The sequence below is a fragment of the Bubalus kerabau genome, chromosome 17 (genome assembly GCF_029407905.1).
Source record: "Bubalus kerabau isolate K-KA32 ecotype Philippines breed swamp buffalo chromosome 17, PCC_UOA_SB_1v2, whole genome shotgun sequence".
Lineage (NCBI taxonomy): Eukaryota > Metazoa > Chordata > Mammalia > Artiodactyla > Bovidae > Bubalus > Bubalus kerabau.
Genome location: NC_073640.1, coordinates 38,767,873 through 38,784,823, shown reverse-complemented (window position 1 = coordinate 38,784,823; position 16,951 = coordinate 38,767,873). Strand labels below are relative to the sequence as shown.

At 44.9% G+C, this 16,951-nt stretch overlaps 1 protein-coding gene across 6 annotated transcripts in view; it reads right to left on the bottom strand.

Moving 5' to 3' along the window:
* The window catches only part of SLC7A6 (solute carrier family 7 member 6), a 28,430-nt gene extending 15,431 nt beyond the window's left edge, over positions 1-12,999 (bottom strand). Inside the window, exons 1-3 of one of the 6 annotated variants that reach the window (XM_055553404.1) lie at positions 12,820-12,999; positions 12,587-12,712; positions 12,312-12,437 (exon numbers count right to left, since the gene is read on the bottom strand). In XM_055553404.1, the coding sequence (XP_055409379.1) occupies positions 12,312-12,437; positions 12,587-12,704 (244 nt within the window). In that variant the 5' untranslated portion in view covers positions 12,705-12,712; positions 12,820-12,999. Of the gene's footprint in view, positions 1-4,599; positions 5,157-5,934; positions 5,988-8,413; positions 8,440-10,695; positions 10,768-12,311; positions 12,438-12,586; positions 12,713-12,819 lie in introns of those variants that run through there. The other 5 variants (XM_055553399.1, XM_055553400.1, XM_055553401.1 and 2 more) reach the window with 5 other exon arrangements.
* Positions 13,000-16,951: the final 3,952 nt, after the last annotated feature.

Sequence of the window (16,951 nt, the reverse complement as noted above, 5' to 3'; positions counted from 1 at the left end):
CTCTAGATTTTTCAAGAGAAAGGGCAAGTCCTGATTTTTAAATGTTGGCAAGTAACTCAAAATTTTTAGAACACTGTATAGGCCCAATACATGTGTGGACCAAGTCTGGTCTGTGAGCCATAGGCTTGCAGCTTCCACCTAGAGTTAGCTACATGGAAACTGCCTGGACCCCTTCTTCTAGGATGGAACCTTAACAGTCTACCCTGGCATGGATATAACTTCTTTAGGCAGTCTTCCAATAAACAACCTGGATCCCTGTCATGTCTCAGTTTCAAGACTGACTTAATTCTCCTACCCGAGCCTCACAGTGGATTCAGTGCAGATCCTTGTCTTTTGCCCTAATTATAACATAATTGCTTTCTTCCCATGTATATCTCTTGAGACCAGGCTGCTTTCAGTACCACCCCTGCCCAAGGAGGCTCCCTCCAACACACCCCATCTTAGCTGGATGATACCTCAACCTGATTCTACACCCTAATTTCCAAAGAGAAAAGTAAACTGAGCCCTAAAATCTAGTCTGTTAGGATGGGTCAAGGTTTTAACAACTTGGCTGCAACTTTGACAAGTTCCTGCCCTCAGGCCTGCTTTATGGAAAAGCCTTAGTTTCTAGAAAGCGAGTTTTCAGGAATTCAAATACTGAGTAATCTGAGTAAAGGTACATTTGAATAAAAGAAGTTATATGATATAACCACATTTTCTAACAGGTGAAGCTGCTGCTGCTAAGTTGCTTCAGTCGTGTCCGACTCTGTGCGACCCCATAGACGGCAGCCCACCAAGCTCCCCCGTCCCTGGGATTCTCCAGGCAAGAACACTGGAGTGGGTGGGTTGCCATTTCCTTCTCCAATGCATGAAAGTGAAAAGTGAAAGTGAAGTCGCTCAGTCGTGTCCGACTTTTAGCGACCCCATGGACTACAGGCTACCAGGCTCCTCTATCCATGGGATTTTCCAGGCAAAAGTACTGAGTGGGGTGCCATTGCCTTCTCCGAACAGGTGAAGACTCTCCTCCAATCAAAAAATTAGCTCCTAGTGTGGAGACAGGCTTCCTAAGCACAAAAAACAATGGGAAAAATGATAAAGGAAAACAAGATTTAACAAATAAAAATCTTCTTTATATGAAAAATGATGTAGAGAAGTGCCCTTTGACATAGGGCTTCCCAGGTGGCACTATGTAAAGAATCGGCTTGCCAATGCAGGAGATGTGGGTTCGACTCCAGGGTTGGGAAGATCCCCTGGAGAAGGAAATGGCAACCCACTCCAGTCCTCTTGCCTGAAGAATCCCATGGACAGAGAAACCTGGCAGTCTACAGTCCATGGGGCTGCAAAGAGTCAGACAGGACTGAGCTCTCTGATTTAGTTATTCTTGGAATTCATCCTAAGGCCATCACCAGACCAATGCACAGACACTTACAGGTACTCAGAAAGAGTATAGATTCATAAAACCTTCTAAAAAGCAACACAAAGAAACTTAAAACAGCTTAATTCTTTAGACACAGGGTTTTCTCTTATATAATTCTACCCTATTAGAATATGAAAAAACTCTGAAAATGATTTCTACACAAAGATTTCCCATAGCAGCATTATTTTTAATAATAATATTATAAGGCACTCACTACATGCCAGGCAGAGAGAAGTATTATACGTGTACTGATTCATTTATTCCTCACAACAATCTTTTCAGATAGATACTATCAACAAACTGAAAAAAAAAAAAAAAAAAATTGCCTGCCCTATCAGCCGAACAAGGAATGCTGCAGCCATCAAACCATTACAGCTGCCCCTCAGGGAGCCCCAGGGGAACTCAGGATGAAACAGGATGCCCACCAACTAGCAGGCAGCCACTCCCTGACACAGTACCCTGAGGAGACTCAGGATGTTTAGCAGAGGTATATATCAAAGGAAGGATGTCAATGACCCCTGACTTTTCTCATAAATAGAAAAGCACTAAATTCTTTAACCTGGGATATCTGGTTTTCTTTAACTAACAGTAATCTTTTGGGACTTCTCTGGTGATCGAGTGGATAAGACTCTGAGCTTCCACTGCAGTGGGCATGGGTTCAATCCTGGTCAGAGAACTAAGATCCCACATGCCTCGAAGCAAAAAAAAACAAAACAAACAGTAATCTTTTAATGTTCCAACTACTGGATTTGCTGCAAAAATTCCTATATATCCTGGCTCCTCCCTTACCTCTTCAGAAGCTATCTTAAGATGCTGTGCCCCAGGCTTAAGTCCTCAGTTTTGTCTGCCAAATAAAACCTAACTCTCAACATTTAGGTTGTGTATTTTTTTTCCAGTCAACAGTACAGTCAATATTCTCATTTTACAAACAAGAACACTAAGGCAATAGTCATATCCCCTCCAAGGTCAATAGCTGCTCAATGGTAAAGCTGGAATCAAACCCAGTCTAGCATGGGAGCCTATGATTCCCCAGCCCCCAACCCATAATTCCCCCAACCCACCCCCCTCCCCATGGCATGCAGGGTCTTAGATCCTAGTTTCCTGATCAGGGAGCAAACCATGCTCCCTGCAGTGGAAGTGAGGCGCCTCACTGGACCACCGGGGAAGCCTCCCGTCCACCACCACCACTGCCGTCTTTTCTTGGCCAGGCAGAGCAGCTTGCAGGATCTCAGCTCCCCAGCCAGGGACTGAACCCAGGCCACGGTTTCAGAATCCTAACCACTAGGCCACCACCAGGGAACTCCTAAGGAGTCTATGATTTTAACCATTACACTGCATGGAAACTACTTCTGTGTCCCAAACCACGTTTTCTAGCAATATTTGATGAAAGGGATTTAATATTAAAAATTATTAAATACAGTATACAAATCACAAGGAGTATGATCATAAGGGTTGCTGTGTCCAACTGTTTGTCACCCCATGGGCCATAGCCTGCCAGGTTCCTCTGTCCATGGGATTCTCCAGGCAAGATTACTGGAGTAGGTCGCCATTTCCTTTCTGACCCAGGGACTGAATCTATGTCTGCTGCACCGCAGCCACCAGGGAAGCTCTGATCTCAAGGGTACTTTTTTAAAATGATGAATAAACAGAAAAAAAAAAATACTGGGAGGTATTTCACACAATATTTATAGTAATAGTTCTCTCAGAGGTAAAATCATGGGTGATTTTAATTTTCTTTTTTCTTTTTGCATTTTTCTAATTGTCTGTAGAGTCTATGCATTATCTTTTAATAAAAGGAATATATTTATGTTACTTAAAAATGTTTCTTTTGAACATTTCACAAAAGGGAGGGAAATTCATGATATACTAAATTTAAAAAGTAGAATATAAAGTTATATACAAAATATGGTTCCAATTCTATAACAGAAAGAAATGTGACTGAACTATTAAAAGTACTCCTGTCTTGGGGTAGATTACAGGTGATTTGAGGCTAATTTAATTTTCTCCTTAACAAACATGTTTTATAATCAGAAAATTACTGCCTTTTTTAGAGATCTCAGTCAGGCTAGAGACCCCTGGTGAAACCCTATCAGATACATAGCTGAGTAACCACCTTCTCTCCTCCCACGGGTATCTGTAGAAAAGTTTCCTTTAATATCTGTCTTTAATAAATTCCTTAAAGTCAGGAAGCACAGCATATTGTACAATCCTTTACTGCTAACTCCAAGGTACTGTCTATTTTTAACACTGGATAAGCCGCACATATTGCCAAAGTTTTGCAAGCAAAGATATGGAAAAAAACAGTATAATTAAGTGCCTCTGGCAGCACCGTGCTAAGAGACACAGGGATTTCTGGGTCACTTCTCAGCTAAAACACTAGCTTTACTGGACTAAGTTCACAATAATCTTCTCTCCCGTCCAGTGATTTCACACAAAATTCCTCCTTACTACCTCATTAGAAAAAGGAAGATAAAGAGAGATCCACTGGGATCTCTCAGGTTCTGTCCTCAGAAATCCAAATACAGGGAAGAAGCCACCTTCCTTACTGGCTGTAGAAGGAGCTTGTTTACACAGTCTGCATAAAAGAAATCTGAAACACCAATGGGAAAAAGCCATTTTGGTGTGGTGCCTGCTGCTTAGATCAGCCTGCAGAGAGTAGAAGTTGCAGGAAGGAGGGGTTTCACCATGCGCCTACAGGATACAAAGTCTTGGGACCCCCATAGTCTAAAGAAGACCATTTCCTCACTGATGACTTTAAACTGTTTTAAGATTAAAAGAGGGGAAGCAAAATAACTTTTTTTGGGGAGTAGCAGAATAAAGGCCTCAGCACTGAGGGATTTTTCCTGGGTCAAGTTACAACTAGCCATATTGACACCAATCTAAACATCTGACAAGATAAATATAAGACATTCACCAACCTGTCACGTAGACTAAGGAACAGAACTCAGGGACAGCCAAAAGTGGAAGGAAAGGAAGGCACCAAAAGCCACAGACAGGTTCAAACATCCCCCATCCCTATCATTTACCCTCACTGATCTCAGGAACAAATGACTTCGGTAAAACTGCTTCTTCAAAAAAGTTAAGATGCCTCTGTTCCCAATACATACACAAAAAAGCAAAATAGGCTGTTCAAATATAAATTACCATTAGAATTATAAAAATCACCCCGCATACACACTCCCCCATCAAGCCCTCAGACTTACACATGCAGGCTGCAGCGAGGAGACGGCAGGCCAGGTACGGGGGCTCACAGGTGGGAAAGGAAGGCTGGATGATGTAGTTGGCAAAGGTGATAGCGATGATGGCCTGACCGGTGGGCTCAACAATTAGCAGTGAGGCCCAGAGGCGGATAAAAGCAATGAAGCCCCCAAAGGCCTCAAGAATATAAGCGTAGCTGGCTCCAGATTTGGTGATGGTGGTCCCCAGTTCTGCATAGCAAAGGGCACCCACAACGGAGAAAAGCCCACCAACAGCCCAGATGACCAGTGACAACCCATAGGAGGCAGTGTAGACCAGCACGCCCTTGGGTGAGACGAAGATTCCTGAGCCGATCATGTTGCCTACTACCAAGCTGACGCCATTCAGCAGAGAGATCTCCTTCTTCAGCTGCATAGTTTCTGTGGCCTGCTGAGGCAGCATGCGGTCACCTTCTTCCTCCCTAGGCTGGCTGGCCTCAGGAATGAGATGGTATGTGGGTGTGGGACTCTCCAGCTCCCTGGCTTCCATGGCAAGTGGTTCTTTCACCTGTGTTTACTACAGCCTGGCAAAGAATATAAGTATTGTCAGTCTAGGGTAACTGCTGATAATGCTCTAGTTTAGAACTGCAAAGCAGGCGGATTTCCCTACCCACCTCTTATGTAGGGACCGTGTGACTCATATACAGACCTAAATACAATGAGCCTGTCTCAGTTCCCACCACAGGATACAGAGAAATGGAGGCAGACTAACCTCCACTACTCCAAGAAAGACACCAAAAGGGCTCAGGCACCATATGCTGGTGACTTCCAACAGAATGCCCAGGGTAGGCTAACATTAGGTTTATCCATAGCATAAATTCTCCCTGAGATGTAGGTTTTGCTCTGTTTTTTGCCCCCCCCCCCCTTTTTTTCTGTACTGCCTAGCTTGTGGAATCTTGGTTCTCTGACCAGGGACTGAAGTTGGGCCCTCAGCACTGAGAGCCTAGAGTCCATACCACTGGACTGTCCGGCAATTCTCTGTTTTGCTCTGTTCTTGCCAACTTAAAACCTGCAAACTTGCCCTGCAGAGAAGACCAAAGTCCCAGTACTAGCCAGCCTGCCAGGCCTCTCACTTTCCATGCCCACTTACCTCTGCCCAAACATAAACAGGCACTTCTGCAGTCTCTAGCTACATGTGGAGAGCTCTATAGCTACTCTCAGGCCAGTAAAGAACATGAACATGTGATGGGAAGGGCTAGGAAGATCCTAAAGATAGGGCATAACACTATTGCAGAGACTGGACCAAGGAGAGAAACTCCATGAAAACATACACCCATGTGTTGCTATGTCCACAACACTCACCTTACTTCCCACACTGCTGCTTGCCCGATCAACCTTTCTTTTTCAAAAGTGCCCTAAAGAGAGGGATAACATAATAAGAACAGAAGGAGAAAGAGCATCCAGGGAGCACCCTAACGTGAGACTCGTCTGCTATTGGCTTATTTGCTTTCCTCCTCAGCACACCCCTCACTACCACCTGGGGGTGCAAAGAGATTTCCCCTTAACAGGACCCAGAACTTTGACAGCCAAACAAAAACTGTAAGGCTCCTCTTATCCACAGATCTGGTATTGGAAGGCAACCTGTAGGGAGATGGTGTGCACATGTACATACACACACACACATACACACACACACTCGCTGCTACTTTTGGAAAACGATTGGGCCAGTCCAGAACCTCAAGGAAGTTGGATCCCATACCAACCTATGGATGAAAAACCCAGAATCTCTCAGAGGAAGGCAAGCACCTTCCTGATCTTCCACTCAGCAGAACCTTCTCGCTCCCTCAATTCCTACGCCCTAGGAATTGGGAATTCAGATCCCCAACCCCTAGTTCATCTTCCTCATCTTCAGGAGGAAAGAGTCTGATAGGCCACTTGATTCCACCCAGGAGGAGTCAGTCCTTTAAGGTCACAGAGATAACTTCCAGGAATAAGAATGGGAACAGTACATCATCTTCCCAGAAGCTTTTCATCTAGTCATAAAAATGGGTATGCTGGAGTCCTGCCTCACGGAGCTTGGAGCAAGTGAACCACAGCCACTCAAGAGTGAGTAGAAAACTCCAATCTCCACAGGCCCCATTCAAAACTCCTGCCTTACCTGCCCCAGCCCCACTTGAGAGTCTAGACCTCAGGCCGAGTGAAAAAGCTTCTCTGGGGCCTTTAATAACCCTTCCCCCACTCCCAGAGGTTGAGCCAGCCTACTTCTGCTTATTATGAGGCCTGGCTTTAAGGCAGCACCACTTTGCCTTTCATTCCTGGCACCAAGCCATGAAGGTGACTCTCTGCAAGCATGTGGGAAAATATTTGTTTTCACGTATCTGTCAGGTGAGCTCAGATATGTATGAAAACAAAACTAGGAAACACCAGAGAAGCCTACCGACTCACATGAATCAGGTGAAGGGTCTTCATTCATCAGTGAGTGCTTTCATGTGTATACTCTATGCATATTAATAAACTTGATTGTTTTTCTCGTCAGTCTGTCTTTTACCAGTCTAATTTACAACACCCCACCCAAGGAACCTAAAGTGGGTGAAGGGAAAAGGTCTTTTTCTCCCCTCCCTTACATTCCTTAAAAAAAAAAAAAAAAAAAGTGCAAAGATACTTAGGTGGCACTTTTTCACTCACCCCAACATGGAGGCAAGCAGAGAACCTGGCCTTCCCCTATTTATCACCCTAGCTGGCAGGGAGAGGGCTGGGGCTTGGACTTCTGATACCAGGCGTGTATGTTTTCCACCAAACAGTTCTGCAACACCAAGCAGATCTGGTGTCTGCTACAGTTTAATCAACTCTTACACCATCTACCTGAAGGCAGCAACAGATTCCCCAGGTTAAGTGCTCAATCCTACTAAACAGCCCTTTCCCACCCAACTTAAGAGGCCAAATTGCAAGTCCAGTTGTTCCTTTGCTTCTGACCAATTAGCTATGAATCAGAGGTTTTACTACTCCCTCCTCAGGTTCAATTAATTTGCTAGAGCAACCCACAGAACTCAGGAAAAGTTTACTTACTAGGTTACCAGTTTATTGTAAAGGCTGTAAGTCAGGAACAGCCAGATGGAAGAGATGCAGGTGGCAAGGTATGGAGAAAGAGGCATGGGAAGATCTCCAAAACTTGCCCTTTTGGATGCTTCATTACAAAGGCAACACTAATCAAATCACTGACCACTGGTGATTGATTCAACCTCCAGACCCTCTCCCTTCCCAGGAGGTCAGACCTTAACTAAAACTTCCAACCCTCTAATCACAGGGTTGGTTCCTGGGGCAAGCAACCCCCATCCTCAGAGGATCTAGATGCTTCCAAAAGTCACTTCATTGACATAGACTCATGAATGTTGAAAGAGGCTTGTTATATAAATAACAAAAGATATCCATTTAACCTTTATTGATCTGGAGCTATTTGAGGAACTGGGAACAAAACTAATATTATAATAAAAGATGCCTCTATGGCTCTTATAAGGAAATTTCAGGAGCTGTGTGACAGAACAGTGGACAAAGACCAAATAAATATTTTATCACGGGGTGGGGGGAGAAAGAGAGGTAAGCTCATTTCACTGGAAAATTTTAAAACAATGGGAAATGTAATTGCCTTGACTTTTAACTTTCACTTAAGATATAGCAAGCTGAGAAAAGCATCACTCCCACTCCAATGTCAAGAAAAAACAGATAATCTACAGAACTATAACTTTTCTTGAAGTCATTAGCGAGATGAGGTTACAGGCCAACCAACGAGACTGAAATTTAAGGAAAAACGAGTATCCCCAGAGAGATGCAAGCTCTGGCTTACCTGTGGCAGAAGGAGAACGATGGAACCACTATACAGGCAGGAAAGAAGAATTTAGGTACAATTTTTAATAAATTACTAAAGGTCAAGTTTAGAAATTTATTACTAATAAAAGTCAATTAAAAGCCATAAACACTCAAAGGGTTTTCTCCAGTGAGACCTCAGTGGGTGCTCACGGGAAATACAGCGTCGGAGAAAGCCTCTCAGGCAGGCTGGCCTGGAGGAGGAAAGCAGGGACTGCTCTGGGAAAAATACAAAGGTCCACCTGCTCCCTTCTCTAAAGAATACAATCTTAAACCCCTGGGAAATGGGCAAACTCTGTCACTCCCAAGGCAGCTGAGACCGAGTGAAAGAAAAATAAAACCACCCTCTTTGGCTGGGGGAGGGGCCGGAAATTCTGGTCCAGACCATAGGAGGTGGCAGGCTCACCCAGATAGATCCACTCCCCAGGCTCACGGCAACAGGGCCTGCCTAAGGCTGAGGCTGATCCAAGACAACAGAGAACCCCTCTACTCCCCACCACCAGGTGAGCAAGCATCCAGCAACAAGGCTGCGGGAGAGTGTGCACTGAGGCACAGGTGCACAAAGAAGACCTAAAGCTGAGGGTGGAGCATAAACACTGAGAAAAATCCACTCTCAGGGCCGGGGGCACTTCCCAGGTGGCTCAGTGGTAAAGAATCCGCCTGCCAATGCAGGACGCACAAGAGACGCAGGTTTGATCCCTAGGTCGGGAAGATCCCCTGGAGTAGGAAATGGCAACCTGCTCCAGTGTTCTTGCCTGGAAAATTCCATGGACAGAGGAGCCTGGTGGCTTATAGTCCATGGGGTCCCAAGGAGTCAGAGGTGACTAAACACACACACACACACACACACACACACACGGTAAGGAAACAGCAGAGGAATTTGAAGCCGCTAGTGCACCTAAGGTAACCACAGCAACAACAAAACCCAAACCCAACTCATTTCTGACTCAAACCCCCACATTAACAGGCTAGCAAAAGAAGACCTGTACCCTCTGCCAGTATATACCTCAGTCTCTACTTTCCCACATATTTTATCTGGCAATCAGTAACAAATCACAAGCCACCTAAAAAAAGCAAGAAAAACAACCCACTATCAAAAGGCAAATCAATCAACAGGACAAGACTTAGAGATGATCCAGATATTGCAACTATGAGATAGGGAATTGAAAATAACTATGATTAACACATGAAAAGCTTTAATGGAAACATTAGCCAACATGTAGGAACAGAGGTGGAATTTCAGCAGAGAAATGAAAACCTTAAGAATCAGAAGTGGGGAAATAAAAAAAGAGCACCTAAGAGTTGTAAGACAGGGAATTAATTCCCTGACAGTCCAGTGATTAGGGGTCTGCACTTCCACTGCAAGGGACACGGGTTTGATCCTTGGTCAGAGAACTAAAATCCCACATGCCTCCAGGCACAACCAAAAAAAAAAAAAAAAAAAAGAGAGAATTCTATGACAATATCAAATAGTCTGAGATAAATATTAAAAATATAATTTTTGCTTATTTTAATTGCTTTAGAATATATCTAACTACCTAAAGCAAAAACAGTAGTAATACAGTGTTAATGCATATGTAAAAGTAAAATGTATGAAAACAGCACAGAGATAGAAAAAAAGAACTTGGAGTTAAACTATTGTAAGGTTCTTATATGTGAAAATGATGTAATACTATATAAGGTATATGTTGAGATATTACATATAAACTACAAAGTGGACAAATTCTAACTGTACAACTTAATAAATATTTATACATATGTACTATGGAAAAATACTATTTAAGATAGACTGTAATTAATTAAAGATGTACATTGAGAAACTAGGGCACCCACTAAAAAATTAAAATAAGTATAAACAGTAAGCCAACAGTACAGCTAAAACAGATCAAAGAAATACTCAGTCCAAAAGTAGGTAGAAAACAGAAGCAAAGAACATATGAAATAGAAAACAGAAAACAACTAGCAAAGCGGCACATTTTAATCCAACCACATCAATAACAACACAAAATGTAAATGATCTAGACACATCAATTATAAGACAGACACTGTTGGATTAGATAAAAATGCAAAATCCAATATGCAATTTATAGGATGCCCACTAGAAATATAAAGACATAAATAAATTACAGATAAAAAGATGGTGAAAAACCATATAACAATAATCAGAACAAACGGGGAGTTAACTATAGTAACATCAGACAAAAGACTTCAGAGTAAGAAGATAAACAGAGACATTATATAATGATAAAGAGGTCAATTCACCAAGAAGAAAATTCTGAAACTATCTCCTCCAACAGGATAGCTTCAAAATACACGAAGCAAAAACTGATAGATCTGAAAGGAAAAACAGATAAATCCATAATTATAGTTGGAAATGTCAAGACACCTCTCTGTCATCAATAGAACAAGTTAACATAAAATCAGCAAGGATCTAGAACACCTGAAAATGGAAGGCCCCAACATAGTTCTTGGCTAAAAGTATGTGAATTCTGAGGGGAAAAAAAAAAGAGCCTTCAACAATAGGGCTTACCTCCATGAAGGAGACGGATGTAGCTCAGGAGTAGGAAACAGACTTACAAAAGGAAAAGACTGCTTTGGCTCCTCAGTTGCACCACAGAATAACCTTATTATCTACTGAGCTGGTTGGTATCAGACCATAGTTAGAAACCCTTCCTCAGTTGCTGCTTGAGAGGTTTAGGATCAATTTCAAACTTCTTAGCAGGGCCTTATCACTAGACCCCCTGCTGCAGACTAGTCCCTCCCATGGTCCAGTCACAATGAATCATTTGCAGTTTCCAGAAACCGAAGGAGTCCAGGGCTTCCAGAGCTCATCAGACAAACGTCTTGGCTCATATACCCTTTGTCTCTAACACAAATCTTTGTTTCTAACACTGTTCTTCCACCTTTTTCCTCAGCATTCTGGCTGACATCTTTCTCCACACATTTCCTTGTGTCCCTGAGTGTGTATGTCTCAGTCTCCCTTTCTCTAAAAGTCTCTAAAATCATTGTTAAAGACAAATTCCATTAAACAATTCCACGCACCCGTTCTTGTCTTGAGAAACTAGTGTTAAACCCCACTTGTAAGGACACAGACACAGCTTTCTGACAGCTTTTATCCTATTTTCCAAGTTCCTGAGGCAAATAATAAAGAATTCACCAGACCACTAAAATTTCATGAAAATTTAACCATGAAAATAACATATGCAATTTTCTGGGGGGAAAAAGTGGATCTTTCACAGTTCAATTATGAAGAATATTTTACAAGCTAGATTTGAAAACTTTTATAATTGATGACTATGCCAAAAAAATTGCCGTCGAAAAAGATAAAATCTTAAATGCGGTGACAACACAGAGGACCTTTTTTTAATTCTTTGAGTTTTACAAAACTTCACGATGAAAATGCATTGCTATTTTTAATGCTTAAACTTAAATTATATGTGTATATATTTATTATTTATGTTTATTTACTATTGTACTTTATTATTTCATAAATAGTGAAAATTATGTGACTGTTTACATTTGAGTTTTCACCTAGGATACCAGGAAACTCAAGATCTAACTCATTTCCCAATCACAATGAACAGATATCTTCACTTTTCAACAATACTTGATATCTAGTCTTTTCCATGGCTTTGGTTTCCTATTTTTACTTGCTCATTGCAAGTATCATTAATTATAAACCACCACAATTACTCTTTAGAAAGAGATATAATAAATATATAATTTATCTAATAAAATTTAGTGTTACATAATTATTAATTACGTGTGAGCCATTCTCTTCATTATTATTGTATCCACATTGTACTCAAGTAACTAAAACTCTTTACAACTCACAAAGATCCAAGAAAGTTAAGGAAGAGCAGAGCAATTTTATTCACCTGTGAGGAAATAAGCAACCATCACACTTTCACAAGCCACTTCATCATAAATGGTCAGGTACAAAGAAGAAAATGAAGTCTCCCCAGTCAGACTAATTCCAAGTGTCTGTCTTGTCGAATTAATCTCTGCAACAAAAAGTGAGAGACAATTTATCCAAACACGAACCTAGTAAGCAGCAAGACCCTATTTCCTTTTGTAAAATCTAATTTTGACATGCCCAGCAGGGGTAGCACTGGAAGTCCCATCACACCCACAGTGGGGTGTAACTGAATACCTGTCTTGAGAACTAGCCTGGTCACTTCAAACCATGCATGTCTAGACAACTGCAGCTCCTCTGCCCCAGGTCCCATGAGCACCACTTCAGTCACTTTTATAGAAAAGTATCCACACATCCTGGAGACTACAACAGGAAGCAGAGGACATAGGTCAGGAAATTTCCTGTACCAAGAAATGCCAGGGAAATCAGCCATATAACTGGTATTTACTTTTAGGCGGTAATAAAAATACCTTCATAGACAGGGAAGGAGGCAGACAGGAGAACATCAGACTTGCAGTTTCCCACATATTTGTCACGAAAGAAAAATCAAACATAAAGAACTTTAAATGATAATCTGAGACCAAAGTTAGCAAGCAAAAGCCACCAGCACACAGCAGGACCTCAGCATTGCAAGCAGCCTGGGTCGTTTACTCAAGGGCCTCCCAGCAAGAAAAGAAGAGAGTTGAAAATGATTTCAGGAAGCACTCACAGGCTTTCAAAAGTCTGCTCCTCCCAGATCTTCAAAATCAGGCATCAGTCCTCAGAGATAAGCACCAGTTGGCTGAACTTTCTGCCACCGGGCGCTAGATTTGTTGGCAGTATTTTTTTTTTTCCCCCATCAAGGGCAGAGATTGAATTCTTTTTACAAGCACAGACCATTGCACACAGATGTATTCGAAAACAAATGTTAAATTAAATATTGATTCCTGCTTATCACTGCCTATAACAGTGGTGCCCAGTTTGCTCAGTGCTTAGTGAAGAATTCTTTGAATGCTTCACAAATACCGCCTTCCTTTTAACATGAGATGATCAAACAAGATGACGGAATGTGAAGACACTAAGAGGAGCACACCGTCCTCCCTCCAACAGGCTAGACTCCAAGCCCAGCAGGAGCCTGTGCGCCCCCCCCAACCCCCGCCAAACCCCCCCCCCCAACCCCCGCCAAACCCCCCCCCCCCCCCAGAGAGCTCGGCTCAGGCGCTCACATGCTCAGTCTTGCCCCGTGAGCCGTGCTCAGTTTGAGTCTCTCCCACGCAGCACAGGTTCTTTCTCAGCATGAGACCCACATGCGCTCTCTCTCGTGTTCCCAGGGCCACACTCGGGGCCACTCTGACCGCGGTCTCTCTCACACTCACGGCCTCTCACCATCTCCTCTCTCCGTCTCTCGCACACTCATGGGAGTCATGCTCACGCCCAGGGTCTCTCTCACACACAGCGTCACCTTCACACTGCGTCTCGCACACTCAGAGTCACCCTCAGACCAACTCTCTCTCTTTCCAACAAACACACACACGCCGCGTCTTCCTCACACACTCAGTCCTTACACTTCTGCAATTCCCCTCACGCTCAAGGTCCCGCTCACACGCACGGCTTTCCCCTCAGGAGGGAGCGAGCTCACGCGCAGCGTCTCTCACGTGCCCGCGGCCTGCGTGGCCCGCGCGGGGTTCCCGGGACTGCATCCCGCACGCGGCGCCGGCGCGGCCCGGGCCTGGCTCCCCGGGCCCCGCTCCCCTCGCCCGGCCCCCTAGCCCCCTGCCGCGCTCTTCCAGCCCCGCTCCCCCGGCGCGCCCGCCCGCGGCCCGTTACCTCGCGGTGGCCCGGCGCCTCCAGGATGCTCGGTCGTACTGCCACCGCCCCCGCCGCGACCGCTCAGGCCCCGCCCCCGCCACGTCACCCGCAGCCGGATCGCGATAGCGCGCGCCGCGTCGGGACAGAGCGCGCGGCTCAGAGCGGGCCTCGCGGGCGGCGGCGCTTCCGGCCAGCAGGAGGCCGCAGCTGTTTCAGAGATTCAGCGGGCTGCGCTTCGGCGCCCGTCGGTGCGGTCCCGGCTCCCGTGACCCGGGCCCAGCCATGCTCGCCGACTGGATGTCCGCTCCCAGACTCAGGGGACTCTCTGGGCCACTGAGAGGACGCATCCGCGGGGGAACTCTAAATGACCCCACACGCGTTTCCTCTGTAGTTCTTGGCCTGGGCCACACTCCCGCTTGTGGGGGGGGGGGGTACCCCATACAGCTCACACGAGGAACTCTGAAGAGCCTCCATACTTTGTTCGCCGCCAACACTGCTACTAGAGACCCTGGGGAGACACAGACCCAGGACGCAACTTCCGACTACCGCGCATTTTTTATAGTCCCCACAGACACATAGACACCGCCGGGCTTCCAGAGTAAACCCCAGGCCTCCCTGGGGCCCAGGCGTGAGGATCGTTTTCAGTCTTCATCCTGCCTGACTCGTTTTGGAACTGCATCTTCCTTTCTTCCTCTCTCTGGTTCCTCCTCCTCTGTCTTCTTCTAGGGATCCTTTTCCTCTGGTAGCTCCGGGGCTGTGTTTAGGGCCTCCTGTTCTCACGGAAAGCTGAGCTTAGCCCGTAACTTCCACACCTCAAGCCATGATTCTCTTCTAGGCCATAGAGGCATTTCCCCCAGACACATGTTCACAACTGCACATCCTCTCCTTTCAGACTGACTACACAAAAAACCTCCCCACCAGGCAGTGACCCTGCAGAAGATGACCCTTCCTGGCCCCTAGGCCCTCCATCTCATGATTTTCTTCTCCCAGCCAGAAGAGCCTTCCAATTCCTATCTGTCTCTAATCCATTCCCCACAGAGTAAGCTGTGCTCCTAAAATAGAGATTGGAATGATTTCATATCTAAATGCCTAAAAGCCCTTCCATCTCCTCCCTATAGACCTGAAATGATGATCCTTGAAAAGCTTTCACTGGTGCTGCCCTCCTTGCGCTCGCTGCTTGGATTATTTTCCCTAAATGTGAATGAGAGTACAGGCATAACATGTCTTATTGCTCTTCGCTTTATTGTGATTTGCAGATATTGCATCTTTTACAATTAGAAAGTTTTTGGCAACCCGATTTTGTCAAATGATGGTTAGCATTCTTTGGCAATCAAGTATTTTTAACGTAAGGTATGTACATTTTTTTAGACATAATGCTACTGCACACTTAATAGGCTATAGTGTAAACAGCTTTTAGATGCACCAGAAAAAAAAATTCATGTGACTCATTTTACTGCGATACTCACTATTGCAGTTGTCTGGAAATGAACTCGCAGTATGTCTGAGGTATGTCTGCTTGTATATATTTGGAATCATTAGAGTCTGACCCTTTGCCCCCCCGGATCAGTCCCTCCTGCCTCCCTGGCCTGGAGAGGAAGGGCTCTGGATACTTGTGTCACTCAATGGCAGCCAGTCCACTTGTCCTTGTATCAGCAACATACATGACCTGCAAACTCCCAAAACCTCGGGCTTCACTGTCTCACACCCTGCCAGCATCCTGCCACCTGAAAGCTATTATGAACCAAGTGCTGAATCAGATGTTCTGTAACACCATCAGTGTTCCTCAGGACTACTGTGGAAGGGACATTTATTCATACCCATTCTTCAAATGAACTGAGGCTCAGGGAGTCAGACTACTTAGCTAGAGCTGGTAAAGCTCATATTTGAACCCGTCTGCCAGTTCTGAAGTGTGCTCTGACTTCATATCCTTTCTCTGCAGCTGTGAAACCGAGGGTAGAAGTGGGGTTGAAATAGGCCAGGGGTGAAGATGGCTATAAGGCAGTGAGTATCAGATAAGATGTCAGGGCATAGCTAACAGGCTGGGCAGGACCTGAGGGTAAGGCCAGAGATGCAGCTGGATTTCTAGACATCCAGCTGTATTTCTATTTCTAGAAATACATCCAATATACTTCTAGACATCCTAACCCTCAGAGCAACACATTTTTCCAGGTTGGGCCAGTAACTGGTGTAGTGAGAGGGTTCAGATCGCCCTCTACTGGCCCAGGATGTATTGATGCCTAAAACCTAGGCTAGCCAGGCTCCTACTGAAGAAGGCAGGAATTGGGGTTCCCACCACTCACACTGGCCCTCAGCTCTGCACAACAGAATTCAGGCCTGAATCCCATCCCTATGCATGTTTTCCTGTCTCAGACGCTCTGTTCCTCTGTCCTTATCCATCTCCGTTTGCTCCCCAGTCTCTCAGTCCCTGTCTCTGCCCATCTTGGTCTCTCCCCCTTCCTCAGTCTTACCCTGTCCCCAAAGATGGACAGATGGTGGGCAGATGACCTTATGAAGCTAAGTAGAAGGGTGGCATCCTAAAAAATTCCAAGGATGCTGAGACCTGTAAGTTGAGGGTGGGTAGAGGCTGGGAAGGGGAGTCCAGCCAGAGTGACTAGCAGAATTGCCCTTGGCTGCCAGCTCTCAGGTGGCATTTGGGGTCTGTTGACCAGATAGGTGCAGGGAGAGGACAGGAGATTCTCTCCAACAGGAATGTTTCACGTCCTGGTTCTCAGTCCCAGGACGGGAACTAGATGCCCGGAGAGAGGGCAGGAGGATAAAGCCCAAAGAGGAGCACAGGAGCCACGGTTTGGTGCT